This window comes from Anabrus simplex, chromosome 1 (genome assembly GCF_040414725.1).
Source record: "Anabrus simplex isolate iqAnaSimp1 chromosome 1, ASM4041472v1, whole genome shotgun sequence".
Taxonomy (NCBI): domain Eukaryota; kingdom Metazoa; phylum Arthropoda; class Insecta; order Orthoptera; family Tettigoniidae; genus Anabrus; species Anabrus simplex.
Genome location: NC_090265.1, coordinates 1,406,857,751 through 1,406,873,654, shown reverse-complemented (window position 1 = coordinate 1,406,873,654; position 15,904 = coordinate 1,406,857,751). Strand labels below are relative to the sequence as shown.

The 15,904-nt window shown below is 38.9% G+C and overlaps 1 protein-coding gene across 1 annotated transcript in view; it reads right to left on the bottom strand.

Annotated features, from left to right (window-relative positions):
• LOC136879048 (proton-coupled amino acid transporter-like protein CG1139) overlaps positions 1–15,904 on the bottom strand; it is a 170,343-nt gene that overhangs the window by 121,341 nt on the left and 33,098 nt on the right. The window contains exon 2 of the mRNA XM_067152786.2: positions 6,553–6,629. Coding sequence (XP_067008887.2) covers positions 6,553–6,629 — 77 coding nt within the window. The remainder of the gene's footprint in view (positions 1–6,552; positions 6,630–15,904) is intronic.

Sequence of the window (15,904 nt, the reverse complement as noted above, 5' to 3'; positions counted from 1 at the left end):
TGTGTAAGGCACGTAACTACGAGGCCCAGCGGCCGAACTGACAGCCAAAAAACCCCCTTTGTAATACTTAGATAGGGAGCGTTATGAGTTAAACTGATTATGTGATTAAGCTTACCAGGATGTGATCACAGTGCGAGTGTCAAATATCAATCCGTGTGAATATTAATTAATTAATTAAGGTATTGCCGTGTGACGGTAAGGTAACCAAGTGCTGATCATCGATTAATTAGCTGTCAATAATCAGATGTTAATTGCCGTGCGAGCACGTCAATTGTGTTGTAATTGCTGAATAGATTCCGCACGATGACCATGTATGATTAATGTAGCGGGTACGTTATGCAGAACGGCAGGAATAATAATAATAATAATAATAATAATAATAATAATAATAATAATAATAATAATAATAATAATAATAATAATAATAATAATAATGATCGGGCAAATATTAGCATTGTAATACCGGAGCCGCGTTGTGAAAGTGACGTGATACTGTTGGGAAAATATGTGTTGAATTCGAGGTGATTTGCGCGAGTGTTTGAGACCTCAGTTTATTGTAGACGTACTTCCGAGTGGAGTGGTCTTGTGTCTTTATGAAAGGGAATGTTACGCCTGTTAATGGCGGGGCTGTTGACCGCATGTGGAGGAGGGAGCATTTCGTCTGCCCCTGCCACCGGTCGTGTTTTTTTTGTGTGTTTCCCAATGAAAAGGCAAGGGATTTTAAAGTGAGAAAGAGGCCTGTTTGACGGCTGAATATGTGATTCAATCAACACGCCAGAGTACTGTATTTATTAACAAGTGGCCCGGCCGATAATGCTAATGTTTGCTAGTGAATAGTTGTTAATTGTTCGAGTATAATATAGATAGGCATTACAGGACCCCGTCTTCATCGCAAGAGGTTGTCAGTTCGATGCTCAACGTGGACATTGGAGGTTTACGGCGTCCGAAGGAAGATCAAAGTGCCTTGCGCATTTTGCTGCATATCATGTATGATTTTATATGTTCTTTGTGTCATGTGTGGTTGTAAATAAGGTCAGTGGTGGTTCTGTCCATCAGCCTGGCAATGTGTATACTAGCGAGGGTCGGTTCGAACCCAGGCGTTGTTTCATATGAGTGCATTTTACTTTTACGTCATTTCATTGGGAAATTTAGGTTTTCATTAGAGTAGAGATTGCTCAGACACGTTGTCGGTGCATGTTAGTTTTATGTGTTAGTGATAATATAGCCTCAGTGTTATGGTAAAATTTTCATTCGCTTCATGTCACGAGACATCGCTTTGCGATAAACGTACTCATTTCTATCAAGCATAATGGACAAATGTCCATATAATAATTCACAACAAACATTTATGTATATTACTCGTTCATTAGTGTATTTTAATGCGCCATTTCCCATCATCATTAAGGTTGAATAAACCGGTTTGTGAGTTAAATTCTTAATTTGGATGTGTTCTCATTTTAGTTAAGTATGCCCCGCTTCTCCTCCCCCGTACGCCTTTAAGATTACTCTAATTCAGCGCCTACTTATTTTAATTTTTCTTGACCCGTGTGCGACCCTGTAGATTCTATGCCGGTGCCATTTAGGGAGGGGGCGGCTGCAATACATACATACATACATACATACATACATACATACATACATACATACATACATACATACATACATACATACATACATACATACATACATACATACATACATACATACATACATACATACATACATACTTCCTCATTACAGAATTCCTTCAACGTTCTTTCTACAACCCTCTGTTTGCAACTAACTCCGTGGTCTCATTTAGTCCGCACCCTTTAACATTACAACAGTAAGTTTTAACCATCTACTTCTATTATCTTACCCTTTATAGCAGAGCCCATTATTCTTCTAAGTAACCTATCCTCCTCTCTTCACCTCACATGACCCCCTACCGAAGCCGTTTAATAGGAACATCATCATACATGAAGTTTACTCCTACCTTTATCTCCTCATTTCGATAACCCTCCTGCCATTGTTCCTAGCTGGTTTTATCAGCAATCATTCCCGCCACGTTCACGTCGGTTACTTCTAATTCACAGATCTATTTGAGCTCCACACTTTTAATTATTCACTGCTCTTATCCGCAGTGTGGCAAACGCAGCTGATTCCTCTAAAATAATCTTCTTTCTGTGCGCTTTAAAATTATTAAGCCTCTGAAACATGAGTTTCTCATTTGGTGGTTGGTATTTGGATGTGATAAGAGGACTTAAATGATCGGCCAAGATTTCAAAGTTGTTGTAGACTTCACTCTAACATCTTGGTTGGGATAAATTCACACTGTCGTACTGCTCATGGCGTCTATCTATGACCAATTTTATTGCCTCCAATTTATATATTTCATCATTTGCTCCCGTATGTGTTCCTAGAACGACTTCCATATCTAGTAATTTGCTTGCACACATCTGACAACATTTTCTTTTCTTTTGACAGGTCCTGAACGTTAACTGAAATTACCAAAGCATTTGGCTTTTGAAAATTGCCTTTTAGCTGTTTTATGTTTCCTGGTTCCTGGCTTTAAATCAGTGTATCTCCGATTGTGGTTCATGTTCTTAACAATCTTAGGGAAGGGTTTTACAGTGATTATTTCTTCAGTTAATGCTACGAGGATAGATCATCTCTTTGACTTTACCGGATAAAATAACACTTACCATCCTCTAAATTCCTGGACTTCATCAAAGTCTTTCATTTACCCATTCACGAAATACTTTCGGACAGACATAAGGAAATCTGACGAAATAGGTATTCCTTGATGTACTGGAAGGTATTTGAGATATCTTATTGGGCACAATGTGTATGATTGTTGCATTGTAAAGTAGAAAACTGCGCTATGTATTTCTCAACCGAACATTTCATATCGAAGAAGCAATATCCTCCCTAAAGGCTGCCACTTTGAGGGCCGCAAAAGAGAGTTATTCATGTTTGTTTCTCTTCTGAATTCATACAGTTCTATATGAACAACTGTTCATTTCAAGAAGTTCAGTGAAATAATTATAAAATGTAGATGATTAATTATATTTGTTCGAAATGTGCTCGAACACGCACTAACGGTTTAACGTCGCACTAAAGCATACAAGTTTACGGCGACGTAGGGAAAAGTCAAGGCTAGCCCTTTATTGCATGGTGTAGCATATATGCAACATAGATTAACAAATTGATTTGCACACCTCTGGTGAGCATTTCATGAACCAATGCATGTTCTAAATGTTTTCCAAGATGTTCATAGATTATCTTTGACATTAGTTACCCATAGGTTGCCTGTACTGTGGGCTTAGAATAGCATATGTTATGAGGTGGGAGAAGCTACACCATTTTGTCTTTGACTTGAAGGATGAAATTGAATCTGCATTATTAAAAGGTATTTTTTGAAGAAGATAAAAATCATATGAACAAAATAAGGTACGTATAGACATATTTCCTGAATTATATCACAATGCATACAATATATCCGGTGTTATACGGAAATTTGTGCTTGTTGCATATATGCAACATCATGTAAATATTGATACTTCATAATTGTTAGGTTATGTTGCGTAATTTAGATTTCTGAAGTAAATAATCCCATATTATTCACATTATTGGTAATAGATAGTGTTGACTGGGTGGTATATTTATCAATTAGACTAATTCTATTGTTCTTCATTGAATTTCAAGTTATGGATTGACTATTTGATCGTCGTGGATTGTTGAAGAAAAATGCCAGTGGAGAAGAGGTTCTACAACTTCTAGAATTAGCTTCTGGAAGTGACGATGATCTCAGTGACTTTGATGACAGTGATGATGATCCTACACTATATCCAAATGAATTATATGCCTTCACGAGTTCCGAGAGTGACACATCAGCTGATGAACGACCTGCTACTACAAGTACCTCGCAGGTGGATAATACTGAACATTCCACTCGCCATGTGATACCACAAAATGAGCATGATGACAATAAAACCATTTGACGGTGCTCAGCTAACTCATCAGGAGAGTCACAAAACTAAAAATGTCAAATCAATAATAAAACGCCTTCATTGTACCTGGAAAAAGGAAGAATCTTTCCAACAGTGATGACGAGAAGAAATTCAAAGAAAATTTAGATTACCCCGATAGAATTATGAACTTGTAGACTCCATATCAATATTTCAAGTATTTTTTCACAGATGAACTGATCCAGAGAATTGCAGATGAGAGTATACTTTACGCCTCTCAAAAGGACCCTGCTAAAGCCTTCCAATTAACTAAAAGTGACGTGCAAAAGTACCTTGGGATATGTTTACTAACATCTGTCACCCATAACGACAGTGTACGTGATTTATGGAGTGATACAATTGGCCTTGATCTTGTGAAGAATACAATGTCTGTAAATACGTTTGAGAGAACTCGAACAAGTCTCCATTTTAATGACAATGAAAAACAAATACCCAGAGGTGAGCCAGGTCATGATAAACTGCATAAACTCAGGCCGGTTATTGATTCTTTGCTGGGAACTTTTTCATCAGTTCGTATGGACGAATGTTTGTCAATAGATGAGCAAATGTGTCCTACTAAAGTTCGACATCATCTGCGGCAATACGTCCAGAACAAACCACATAACTGGGGTTATAGGCTATTCGTTCTCTGTTCTACATCAGGATTTGCTTATCAATTCGAGATCTACAGTGGACAAGAGAATGATCCTGCCTCTCGATTACCTATAGAACCAGATCTAGGTGCAAGTTCAAATGTCGTGGTGAGGTTAGCTCGAGGTATTCCTAAACACGTGAATCATAATCTTTACTTCGACAACTATTATACATCAGTTCCTCTTCTGGTCTATCCACACAAACAGGGCATACCATCATTGCAAACAGCACGCAGAAACAGGATTCCTGACTGTAAATTACCAACGGAGCAAGAACTAAATAAGCTTCCAAGAGGTACATCAGTAGAGTTTGTAGCGAATGTGAGTGGTGTTGAGGTATCTTTGATTTGGAAAGACAATAAATGTGTGATATTTCTGTCAACATTCTCGGGGAAATTTCCAGAAACAATAGTGGAACGCTATGAACGAAGCTCAAAAACTCACAAAAAAGTAAATTGTCCTCAAATTGTAATAGTGTACAACAGACACATGGGAGGTGTAGATTTGATGGACAGTCACCTGGACCGCCATACACTGAGATCTAAAAAGTGGTATTTCAGACTGTCTTACCATTTACTTGATCTGGCAGTCATAAATGCCTGGATTTTATATAAGGAAATACTGCTGAAGAAGGATCCTAGGAGGAAAATCCTGAATCAGAAGTACTTCAGAACTGAGGTAGCACAACGTCTCTGTTCTATGGGAAGAAGTAGCCAAAAGAGGGGCAGACCAAGCCATGAAATTCAGCAGCAGCTTGAAACCAGAAAGAAGAAGTGTCCTAGAGCTGTTGTTCCATCAAAGGATCTGCGACAAGACGCCACGGATCACTGGCCCAAGTGGATCACCACTCGAAACTGTTGCAAATTTCCTGGATGCAACGGGTTCACGTTCGTAAAGTGTGATGTTTTTCTTTGTTTCAACAAAGACAGGGATTGCTACAAGGCTTTCCGCCAGTAGTTTGAATTGAGCATAAGTGTTTCAGGACAGTGCTGTTGTAGGGAAGGAAACACAGAAATTGGGGGAAAGAAAGTAGACTGAAAGAAGGGTGTGATACCATATATTTTACCATATCAGTGAGAGAATGTAAAACTAAGTCTTATTGACAAATGTGACTGAAATAAAAGAGAAAGAACACATACTTATATATATTTTATGTAATAACTAGTTTGAATGGTAACCGTATGTTTACTCATGATGTAGCATATATGTAACGTTAAATAATGCTGCTTTATTTGAAGACTTACTAACATAATATTTTAAAATATTTTGCCCCTTGTATACACCTTATAAAAAGTCCAAAAATAATTATTGTACATGAAAATAAAAAAATGGAAAATAGGAAACCAAGAAAAACTTCAGGCCTGCTACAATAGATCTCAAGCATTCAGTATCCCAAACAAACTTACAACTACACAGTCGGTACCGTGTAATGAAATCGGTCGGTATATGAACTTGTATGCGCTAAGAAATTTTTCAAATCAGTTTCTCGTAGCTACAATGCCCGCACGGCGGTCTTGCTATGAGATTTGCATGCGAGAAAGCCTAATTTAATCCCTACTATTTATGCAACTCTGCCTACACTACTGTAAGGCTGACATGAGGGTATTTGTTATTCCTTTTGTAATCCAATTTCATAAAGGAATAGTCTTATATCACCACAAATTAGTTTGAAAGGCATAACAGTCTACAACGAAGATGTATTTCAATTTATATTTATATATTGTATGTTATATACTTATAACAAACTTCATTATATTTTATCGATTTAGTTTTTAGAACGGTACAAGATTACAAGGTAAAAACTATATAGCCCCCCGGAAATGAAGAAAAATAATGAGTAGCAAAACTGGTTTGCCAAGTCTGAGACAAGAGTGATAAACTGTACGATTAAAATTAAAAGCATTACTTACGAGGGCGTTTTGAAGAGATCAGCGCTAGCCATACTAATAGATGAATCATGAAGGTTGTTTGGAATACTATTTTTTTCCTGTGAACAAAAAAAACCATCATGACAATATGGAACAGTGAAAATAATTCCTTTATTGAAATGTAATTAAACTTGTTCCTTAAAACAGCAACCTCATGAACAATTTAATAAAAATAGTAAATAATAATAATAATAATAATAATAATAATAATAATAATAATAATAATAATAATTGTACCGGGACGTACACCTCAACGCCGCGCATTAAAAATAAGCGCAATGTCTCTGTTCTATCGAACAAAAGTGGAAACTACTACAACAGGAACTTAGAACTTTAATCAGAAGATGTCACCACTGAAAAACTAAGTAATTGTTTTGTTGTGAAGTTTCCTAAACTGAGTGAATTTTTCCTTGTTTTGTTTGCCATTCATCAAGAAGTTTGGACATTCTTCCACAGATGACACTACCAAAAAACTATGATCATGCACCCTGGTGCAAGGTGTAAGAACTTATAATATAAAGAAGTTTTGTATTCCTAGGTTTTTCGTAACTGATCTATGTTAATTTATTTTTGGGCTGGCAATACTTCCTCTTCTTTCCGCCAGTTTTGAATCTAGCCAGTCAGGAATTTTGGTAATTAATTTTCAACCAATTCCGCATTTCTTGTTCACTCTGTGTTAGCCAATAAAATTTAAGAGGGTGTGTCCTGATTAATCGTGAATGATCTCGAACCTTCTCTGAGGGTTTATAAACAGCGGCTTTTCATGTTTCCTGGACAATTGATCGTCGTCTATCTGAGTGTGTGTGTTTAAGTAGGAGGCGGTCGGCCTCTTTCGTCGGCAACTAGAACATCTACAAGGTAATGGCCACATAATTCCATCTTTCTTGCTGTAGCCGCAAATTATTCCGAGGGGAATCTACTTTTCTAAAATGTAACCTTTATCTCGACTAATGTAAGAACATAAAATCTTTAATTGTAAATCGAGGATAGAGAGTGAGTTACCCTCTCGAGCTCCCATTCATCTTGGTTTGAGGTGACTTCGTTTTGTAACGGTTTTCTTCCTGTAATGTGTTAAAGTGATTTCCATGCGAGCTACCTCAGTAGTTTGGGAATAGACCCTGTTTCATGGGCCGAGAGCCCTATAGGTTTTAATATTTCATTATCTGGAGCGCAGTGTTCGCCTTCATTCAGTTTGTGTTTCGAGCCGTTTACTTAACCTGTTCTTTTTCACAAAGGCCCTATATGTTGGGTACTAGATACGCCTGTTTCAAATTATAGTTGGGCCATGGAAGGATAGAGAGTGTAAAAGTTTGATGATTGCCTTGAGTGGGCCGTAATAAGCTGAGAGCCTGCTTTTTCAAAGTTCTGTAATTGCGAAGGGTGCCTCTGGAAGTCTTGACATTGTAATTGAGGGAGCAAGTGCTCTTGAATTAAGGGGATTTCTGCCCTTGGAAAAATGATTCCTTAGTTTGAAAAGTTTTGGTAATCTGAATCAGGTATCTCTGACATTGTAAAATAGGGGCTTGAAGCCCAAAATTGTTAAAGTTTTGAATCTTGGATTTTCTTAGCCTTGTTTCAAGATAGCTTTTGTACCTGATGTATTGTTATGTTCACTCAGTGAAAAATATTGTTAAGATTGTTTTTGGAAAAGAAATATAATTTTTAAAAGTTATAACTCAACTTTGATATTGTAGATAGACCCATTCACCCCGGTACCTTCTTTAACCTCTTTCTGTTCCACGGTTATCCCCGTAATAATAATAATAATAATAATAATAATAATAATAATAATAATAATAATAATAATAATAATAATAACAATAATAATAATAATAATAATAATAATAGTACCAGCTGGTCCACCTAAACGCCGCACATTTGAATCTACCGCCAATAAGTACTCCTCTGCAGGAGAAACCCTGAACTTTAAAAACTGGATCAACTCATTAGTTTCTCAGAAGATGTCATTACCATAAATTTTGTGATTACAAAGTCAAAAATACTATGTGGATTTCAACTTGTTTTGTTTTCCATTAATCAAGAAGTGTGGTCATTCTCTCATAGATGTCACCGCCTAAAATCTATAATCATGCACCGTGGTGCGAAGTGGAAGAACTTTATTTGAAGAAATTTTGTATTCATAAGTTTGTTCTTTACTAAATTTCGTTCTTTCATTTGTGGGTTGGCAATATAAATCTTTTCTTTCCGCCAGTTTTGAACTTAGCCAATCCAGAATTTCTGTAATTAATGTTTGACCAATCGTGTCTTTCTTCTTCAATTTTGATGTGTAACTTTTTGCCAGCCAATAAACGACTGTGGGTGTGTCTTAATTACTCATGAAAGGTCTCGAATCTTCCCCGAGAGTATAAAAACTGCTGATTTTCTTGTCTCTCGGCCACTCGAACAACATCTAGCCTATTGTAAGGAAGTGTAGCAGGAGGCGGGAAGCGCCTCTTTTATCCGGCAGCAGCTCTTCAACAAGGTAATGGCCACTTAACATCTTTATTTCTCACTAGCTCAGCAGTCTAAACTGCGGGGAAGGTCCGAAACCTTTACTATGTAACATATCTTGAAACATGTAATTTTCCGTCGCTTTTCTAAAACTTCACATATCTTTAACTGTAAAACGGGGATAGAGAGTGCTTTACCCTCTTGAGCTCCCCTTCATTTTTGGTTTGAGGTGACTACGTTTTGTAACTGTTTCTTTCCTTCTGTAATGTCTTAAAGTTTTCTCACACGACTCACCTCCATAGTTTGGGATTAGCCCCTGTTTCTTCGGCCTAGTGCCCCTTAGGTTTTAAACGGTCTCATGTAGAAGTGCAAGCAACGCCTCCATTCATCTTGGTATTTTGGGCCATTTACTTAATCTGTTCCTTTCCACTGAGGCCCAGTAGGTTGGGTACGAGATACCCCCGTTTCATTTGATGTAAGCAGTGCCTTGATGGCAATTTAGTGTAAAACTCTGGTCTTGCCTTTAATAGGCTTGAAAAATTGAGAGCGGGTCAGCTCTTTCTTGTGTTTGAAAAGTACCTCTAGGAGGCTTGAGGTTGAAAGGTGGGAGCAAGTGCTCCATGCAATAAGGGGATTTCTGCCCTTTGGTAATATGTGGTTGTGAGCTGAGAGCTCAAGAATTGTAAAAAGTGGAGCTCGAAGCCCAGATCGTTAAAGTATCTCTAAATCTTGGCTTTCCTGCTCTTGTACCTCATTTGTTAACTTGTTGTTGTTTGTTGTATGTTCAAATTCTATGTCAAAATTGTTAAGTTTTGCTAAATATAACCTTTAATTCAATTTTAATTAATGTCTCAGCTTTGTAGTTAGACCCATTCCAGCCCGCACCTTCTTTCACCTCTGCATTCCACGGGTAACCCCGTATCAAGTGGTAGCAGAGCATGGTTGAATGGGTCTCAATTTAGCCCTTTTTGACGGCTAAAGATTAAATTTAATTTGAACTCTAACAATTTTCTCAGTTGCTGGAATTTTCTTTTCCAAATTTCTAAATTTGTCAAGTTTTGGTCATCATGTCCGGCCCTCGCGAAGTCCTCCATCCCGGCTATTTGCGCAAGGAGGAATTGATTTATGAATTAACCATTAGAAATGTTCAATCTGGAGGCACGGTTGCGGTAGACACAAACAAACTGAAGGGGTCATTAGAGTTATCAATTTGTATCCCAACATTGGGAGAGAAAGATATTGATGAGGCCCTCTCCACTATCACTGACAATACTACTGAGCTAGCATCCGTAGTTAATTTTTTGAAGTAGGTGATTAATCCACAAATCAACTTAAGAGAGTACAGGCTAAACCAGGGATGGCGAACCTATGCCACGCGTGTGGATTTCGGTGGCACGCTACATGAACATATTAAATATTTTATATACGTCTTGTGCTACAGACTATACAATATCACATGGTTCGTATAGTCATAGTGTTTCACGTGTAAGAAATAAATATCGAAAACCTGGCCGTCAGTTAGTCGGTGAGTGAATTTTGACGAGTGTGTGGTAGCTAGTAGCGCGTAATTATTCGTTGTGTGTTACTGTTTATTGAATGTCATTTGTATACGGACCTCACAAACATGTTTTCGGTGCCGAAAAAACAGAAATTTAACAAAAGTAGTAACCGGATTCTTCAAGGACGGTGGACAACGGAATTCAGAGTGATACAAATAAGCAATAACCCTTTGTGTTGCCTGTGACTGAAAACCGTCGTGTCCCGCACATTTAATGTAGGCCAAAAGCACCATTTCCGGACGAATCATTTAAATATTCGTTCCATGTCAAATGAAGAAAGAAGAGAGCTCGTTTCACAGAAAATCGAAGAATACAGAAAGCAAACTATTTGTTTTGCATCATCTTTCAGGCCAAAGAATAATATCAGTGCGGATGTTTCCATCTGTCTCACTGCATATTAGAGCATGGGAAGCCGATTTTTGACGGTGAGTTCTTGAAAGAGACTTTCTTATCGACGTCCGATACATTAATTGAAGACTTTCCTAACAAAATAAAAATAATAATAATCGTATGGCCTCAGCTACCGTGTGCAGACATTTCAATTTGACGCCATCTGGCTGTCTGCTCGTCAATTTCGATGTTCCGTTTTACTCCAGGCCCACTAGATGGCAGACCGTGTAAACCAAAACTCTCTTGGGCGTCTATGGCTGAGATTTGATGAATTTTGTCGGGTAAACACCAAATGTATCACCAGAGATCTTTTAAATGCCGACATCGTACATGAATTAAAGAAATGCCAGCCAGCCGAAATACTGTCAAGGGTAGAATAATAAGAATGAGTGAAGATGTTTCGGAGCATTTGAAAGCTGATTCGGATAACTCCCAGATGTATTCAGTATGTCTTGATGAAAACACGTATGTCATCTTACAAGAAAGCATTGCTGTTATGTCTCATTTCCTTGTGAAAATATGATGAGGGGAGGGAGGAATTAGTAAAATTGTTAAGTTTACAAAATATGACAATAGGTAAGGATATAATGAAGGATGTGAAGCAAGAACTTGTATTAAAATGGGCTATGACTTACAGAATAGCCTCAAGTATGGTGGGTATTCGTAATGGGTTTGTGCAGTTTCTTAAAGGAAACGTTAAACACCCTACAATGAACGTTGTGAAGTCAACAGTTAGAATCCGTCTTGGTTCAGACCTATGTGCTTCTTGTGTGTTACTGAAGACAAGAAGCTATGAACCTAATATAAATAACATGGGTACTAAATGTGAGAACGATATTTCACTCGAAGTTCATTAGCAATATTAGCATTTTAATTGTTATATCTAATAATATTTGATGAGGAGGTGTGTTACAATGGGAGCTTATTATATATTTTTACAAGTAATGTTAGGTATTATCGAAATACTTAAAAATGTATTTTTGATATTTTTGCAAAATACAACCACGAAACGTGCAGTTAAATGTTTTTACAAGACATATATTAAATTAAATAAGTAAATAAATCACTAAAAGGATAACTAACATATTATGAAACATAATTGGGAATTACCCTTTTATAAAGTACAAAATCCGGAGAATGGTGTTCCAGTCAATAGTTAAAGGAAAAATGTTATATGGGGTAGAAATATGGGGATTGGAAGAAAGTAGAAAAGAACTAAACCAGGTGGTGGATAAATTTAGTAAGATTATTATGGGGGTCCCAAACTGTACTGCAAATGTGGGGGCTAGAGTAGTATGTAAAGAATCGATAGACATTACTATAGCTAAGAGGGTGATGAAATATTGGATGAGATTGGAAGAAGGGAAGTGAGGGGATTTAGTACAAGAGACGTATAGATTCCAGGAAAATATGGAGAACGAGAAGTATTGGGTGAATAAGTGCAAAAATAAATTACGAAAACTAGGGTTAGGAGATATAGGGTATGAGAGATGGGGAGAGAGGAAAGAATGGGTATGGAGAAGGGTTATAAGGAGAATGGCCTCGTCGAACCATCGCAGCCCACAAATGTTATGCTTGTGGGTCCGCAGATCATCTCCGGAACAAGTGCCCTTTGATCAAATCCAACAGGGCAAAGAATGGAGCAGGGTCATCTCGAGGCTGTTTTAAATGCGGTGCTTTTTCCCATATTGTCAATAATTGCCCTAATACTAATGGCACCCCCTCCTGCTCAACTTCTGGTGCAACTTCCACCAATAATCAAAAGTGACTAGTGGCTTCGGCTGAGTCGGTTAACTCATCTTTCCAAGGCTCAGCCCCAAGTAAACCAGCCGAAATCTCAGGCTCGGAACATGGTCTTCCAACCCCACCTTTGAATCCCCAAAAGAATGTCTTAGGATTGCGGCGGATTCCCCCGCACCTGTACCATTTCTCAAAATTGAATTAAATAATGAACTCGTCACTGCTCTATTAGACTCAGGCAGTATTTGTTCAATTATGTCGGCTGAATGGTACTCTAAATTAAAGTCTGCCTGTAAATTTCCTGGTTATTGTTCGTCTTCGGTTCAATGCGTTTCGGCAAACTCCTCTCCATTAAAAATTTTAGGTTCCCTACATGCCAAAATTCGCATTTCGAAGTTCACTTGGAAAGTGAAACTGGTTTTGGCCAAGCATTTGTCTTGCCCTATTATATTGGGAGCTGATTTCATGTCTCACACCGGTCTTGTGCTCGACATTCAGAGCAAGTCGTGGAGTTTCAAATTTGCTAGTAATTTCAAAATCCCTTTGTTGAAATGTAATTCTGTATCATGTTCATCTGTTTCGCCTACCCCGGATGAGACCTGAGGAGCAGACTGAGAGTATTCGTAAGTTGTGTCAGTCATTTCCAGATGTTTTCTCTGAAACTCTTGGTGTTACTGACCTTATCGAATACAAGATCGAGGTTACGGATTCGATTCCAGTCCGATTTCCACCTTATAGGTTATCTCCACCTAAAATGAAGGCTCTGAAGGAGATCATAGATCAGATGCTGAAGGACGGTCAAATTCGGCCCTCTAAGTCGGCATACTCATCATCTATTTTCTTAGTCCCGAAACCCCAAGGTGGCTTCAGGCCTGTGATTGACTATAGAGCTTTAAATCGAAAGGCGGTGTTACAATCTGTGCCCTTCCAGACCTTCACTCTTGTTTCTCATGGTTTCGGAAATCTAATTTTTTCACGATTTTAGACCTCAATCAGGCGTATAACCAGATTCATCTAGCAGAAGAATCCAAACATCTTACAGCTTTCGCAACGGATTGGAACTTGTATGAGTACAACCGCGTGCCTTTCGGGCTCCCCACGGGAGCAGCTGTGCTTACGCGACTGCTAGATAGGGTCTTCTCCGACATCAAATTCGAGTACTTATACCATTATCTCGATGATGTCGTCGTATTTTCGGAGACCTTTGAAGAACAACTAGATCACCTCAAAGAGGTCCTTAATCGCCTTCGTAAGGCAGGGTTAACTGTGAAGTTGTCCAAGGTTGCTTTCGCTAAACCTTGCATGTCAATTCTAGGGCATACTGTGTAGCCCGATGGTGTCGCAGTGGATCATTCAAGAACACAGGCCATCCGTGATTTTAAACCTCCCAAGGACATCAAAGGTATTGCCAGATTCATTGGAATGGTGAATTTCTTCAGGAAAATTATTCCTAACTTCGCTAACAGAGCGGCGCCCTTGAACTTACTCCGTAGGAAAGGCGTCAAATTCGAGTCGGGGCCTTCTCAACAAGCCGCTTTCGAAGACATCAAATTAGCTCTTTGTAACGCCCCTGTCCTTGCCATGCCTGATTTCTCGAAGAAATGCATCGTCCAAACTGACGCGTCGTCGTCGGCGGTGGCTGCAGTCCTTCTTCAGGTGACTGAACTAGGGAAGCGACCCATCGCCTATGCATCTAGGACTCTATTGGCTCAAGAAGCTAAGTATTCCATCTATGAACTTGAGGGTTTGGCTGTCTTATTTGCGCTAGAGAAGTTCCGCCTCTATCTGGAACGCGTCAAGTTCGACTTGAAGACAGATATCCAAGCCTTAAGTTGGGTCTTAGCTAGGCCGCGTCGTACTGGTCGTATAGCCCGCTGGGCCAACAGGATTTCTGCCTTCCAGTTTGATGTTAGGCATATAAGAGGGTCTGAAAATGTTGTAGCGGACGGACTAAACCGTATGTTTTCTAATGATGTAGAGACCTCTGAACGGGAAGATAGTGCTTCACTTCCCGAGTCCATACCTCCTGACATAAATGCTATTCTAACTGATGCCCCCATGTTGTTTAGGGATATTGAAAAATATCAACGTGAAGATCCGACGCTGGCCCCTATTATGGAAACCCTTTCTTCTGGGGAACATGTCGTCCCTTATGTATTGAGGAATGGTGTTTTATGTTGCCCGTGGCGGCATGATAATAAAATGAGTGGTTCCAGCCGTTCTTGTACCTATGATCTTCAAGTACTACCATGAGACCTCATTAGGGGGGCATTTAGGCATCTACAAAACCCGGGAAAAGATCCGAGAAATGTTCATTTGGAAAGGTATGGACGGCGAAATTCTTGAATTGGTAAAAGCCAGTAAATCTTGTTGGCTTAGTAAACCTACCATGTCCACTAAGCAAGGGCTCTTGTCTTCTCATCAAGCGTCGCGCCCGATGGAACGCCTCTATATCGACTACGTATGACCCTTCCTCCAATCAAAGGGGAGTGCCAACAAATTCATCCTTGTGTGTGTAGATTGTTTCATAAGGTTTTCCTAGTTGTTTCCGACTAAGCTCGCTACCGCACAGTCCACCATTTATGTTTAAATTCCATCTTTGCTTCTTTTGGTCCGTGTCAATATATTGTTTCTGATAATGCTAAAGCCTTTACCTCCAATCTCTTCCGTAAATTCTGTTTTGATCTATCCATCTCACATGTAACAACAGTAACCACATCAGCGTACTATCCTCAACCTTCTCTGGCTGAACGGGTCAACTGTAATCTGAGGTCGGCTCTAATTGCCTATCATCATGACGATCACTTCAGGTGGGACACATCCCTGCATTGGTTGGCCTTCGCTTTGAATTCGGCGGTTCATGAATCTCATAAATTCACTCCAGCGTCATTGATGTTTAAGTTTGTACCCAACACGCCGCTCTCTAACCTTTGGTCTCTTAGTGATATTCTACCTTAGACAATAATATTAGAGACTTTTGGAAGAAGGCTAAGGCCAATCTTAAAGTTTCTCATCAAAAGGTTAGGGAAAGATATGATCGTGGACGGAGGCCCACCAATTTAAAGTCGGCGACCCAGTAATGATCAAGAACTTTGTTCCCGCGGGCAATCTTGCCCCCAGATTTCATGGGCCGTGTATCATTTTAGATTTTCTAACTCCAGTAACTTTATTAGTGAGCAATCCAGCCACCGAGA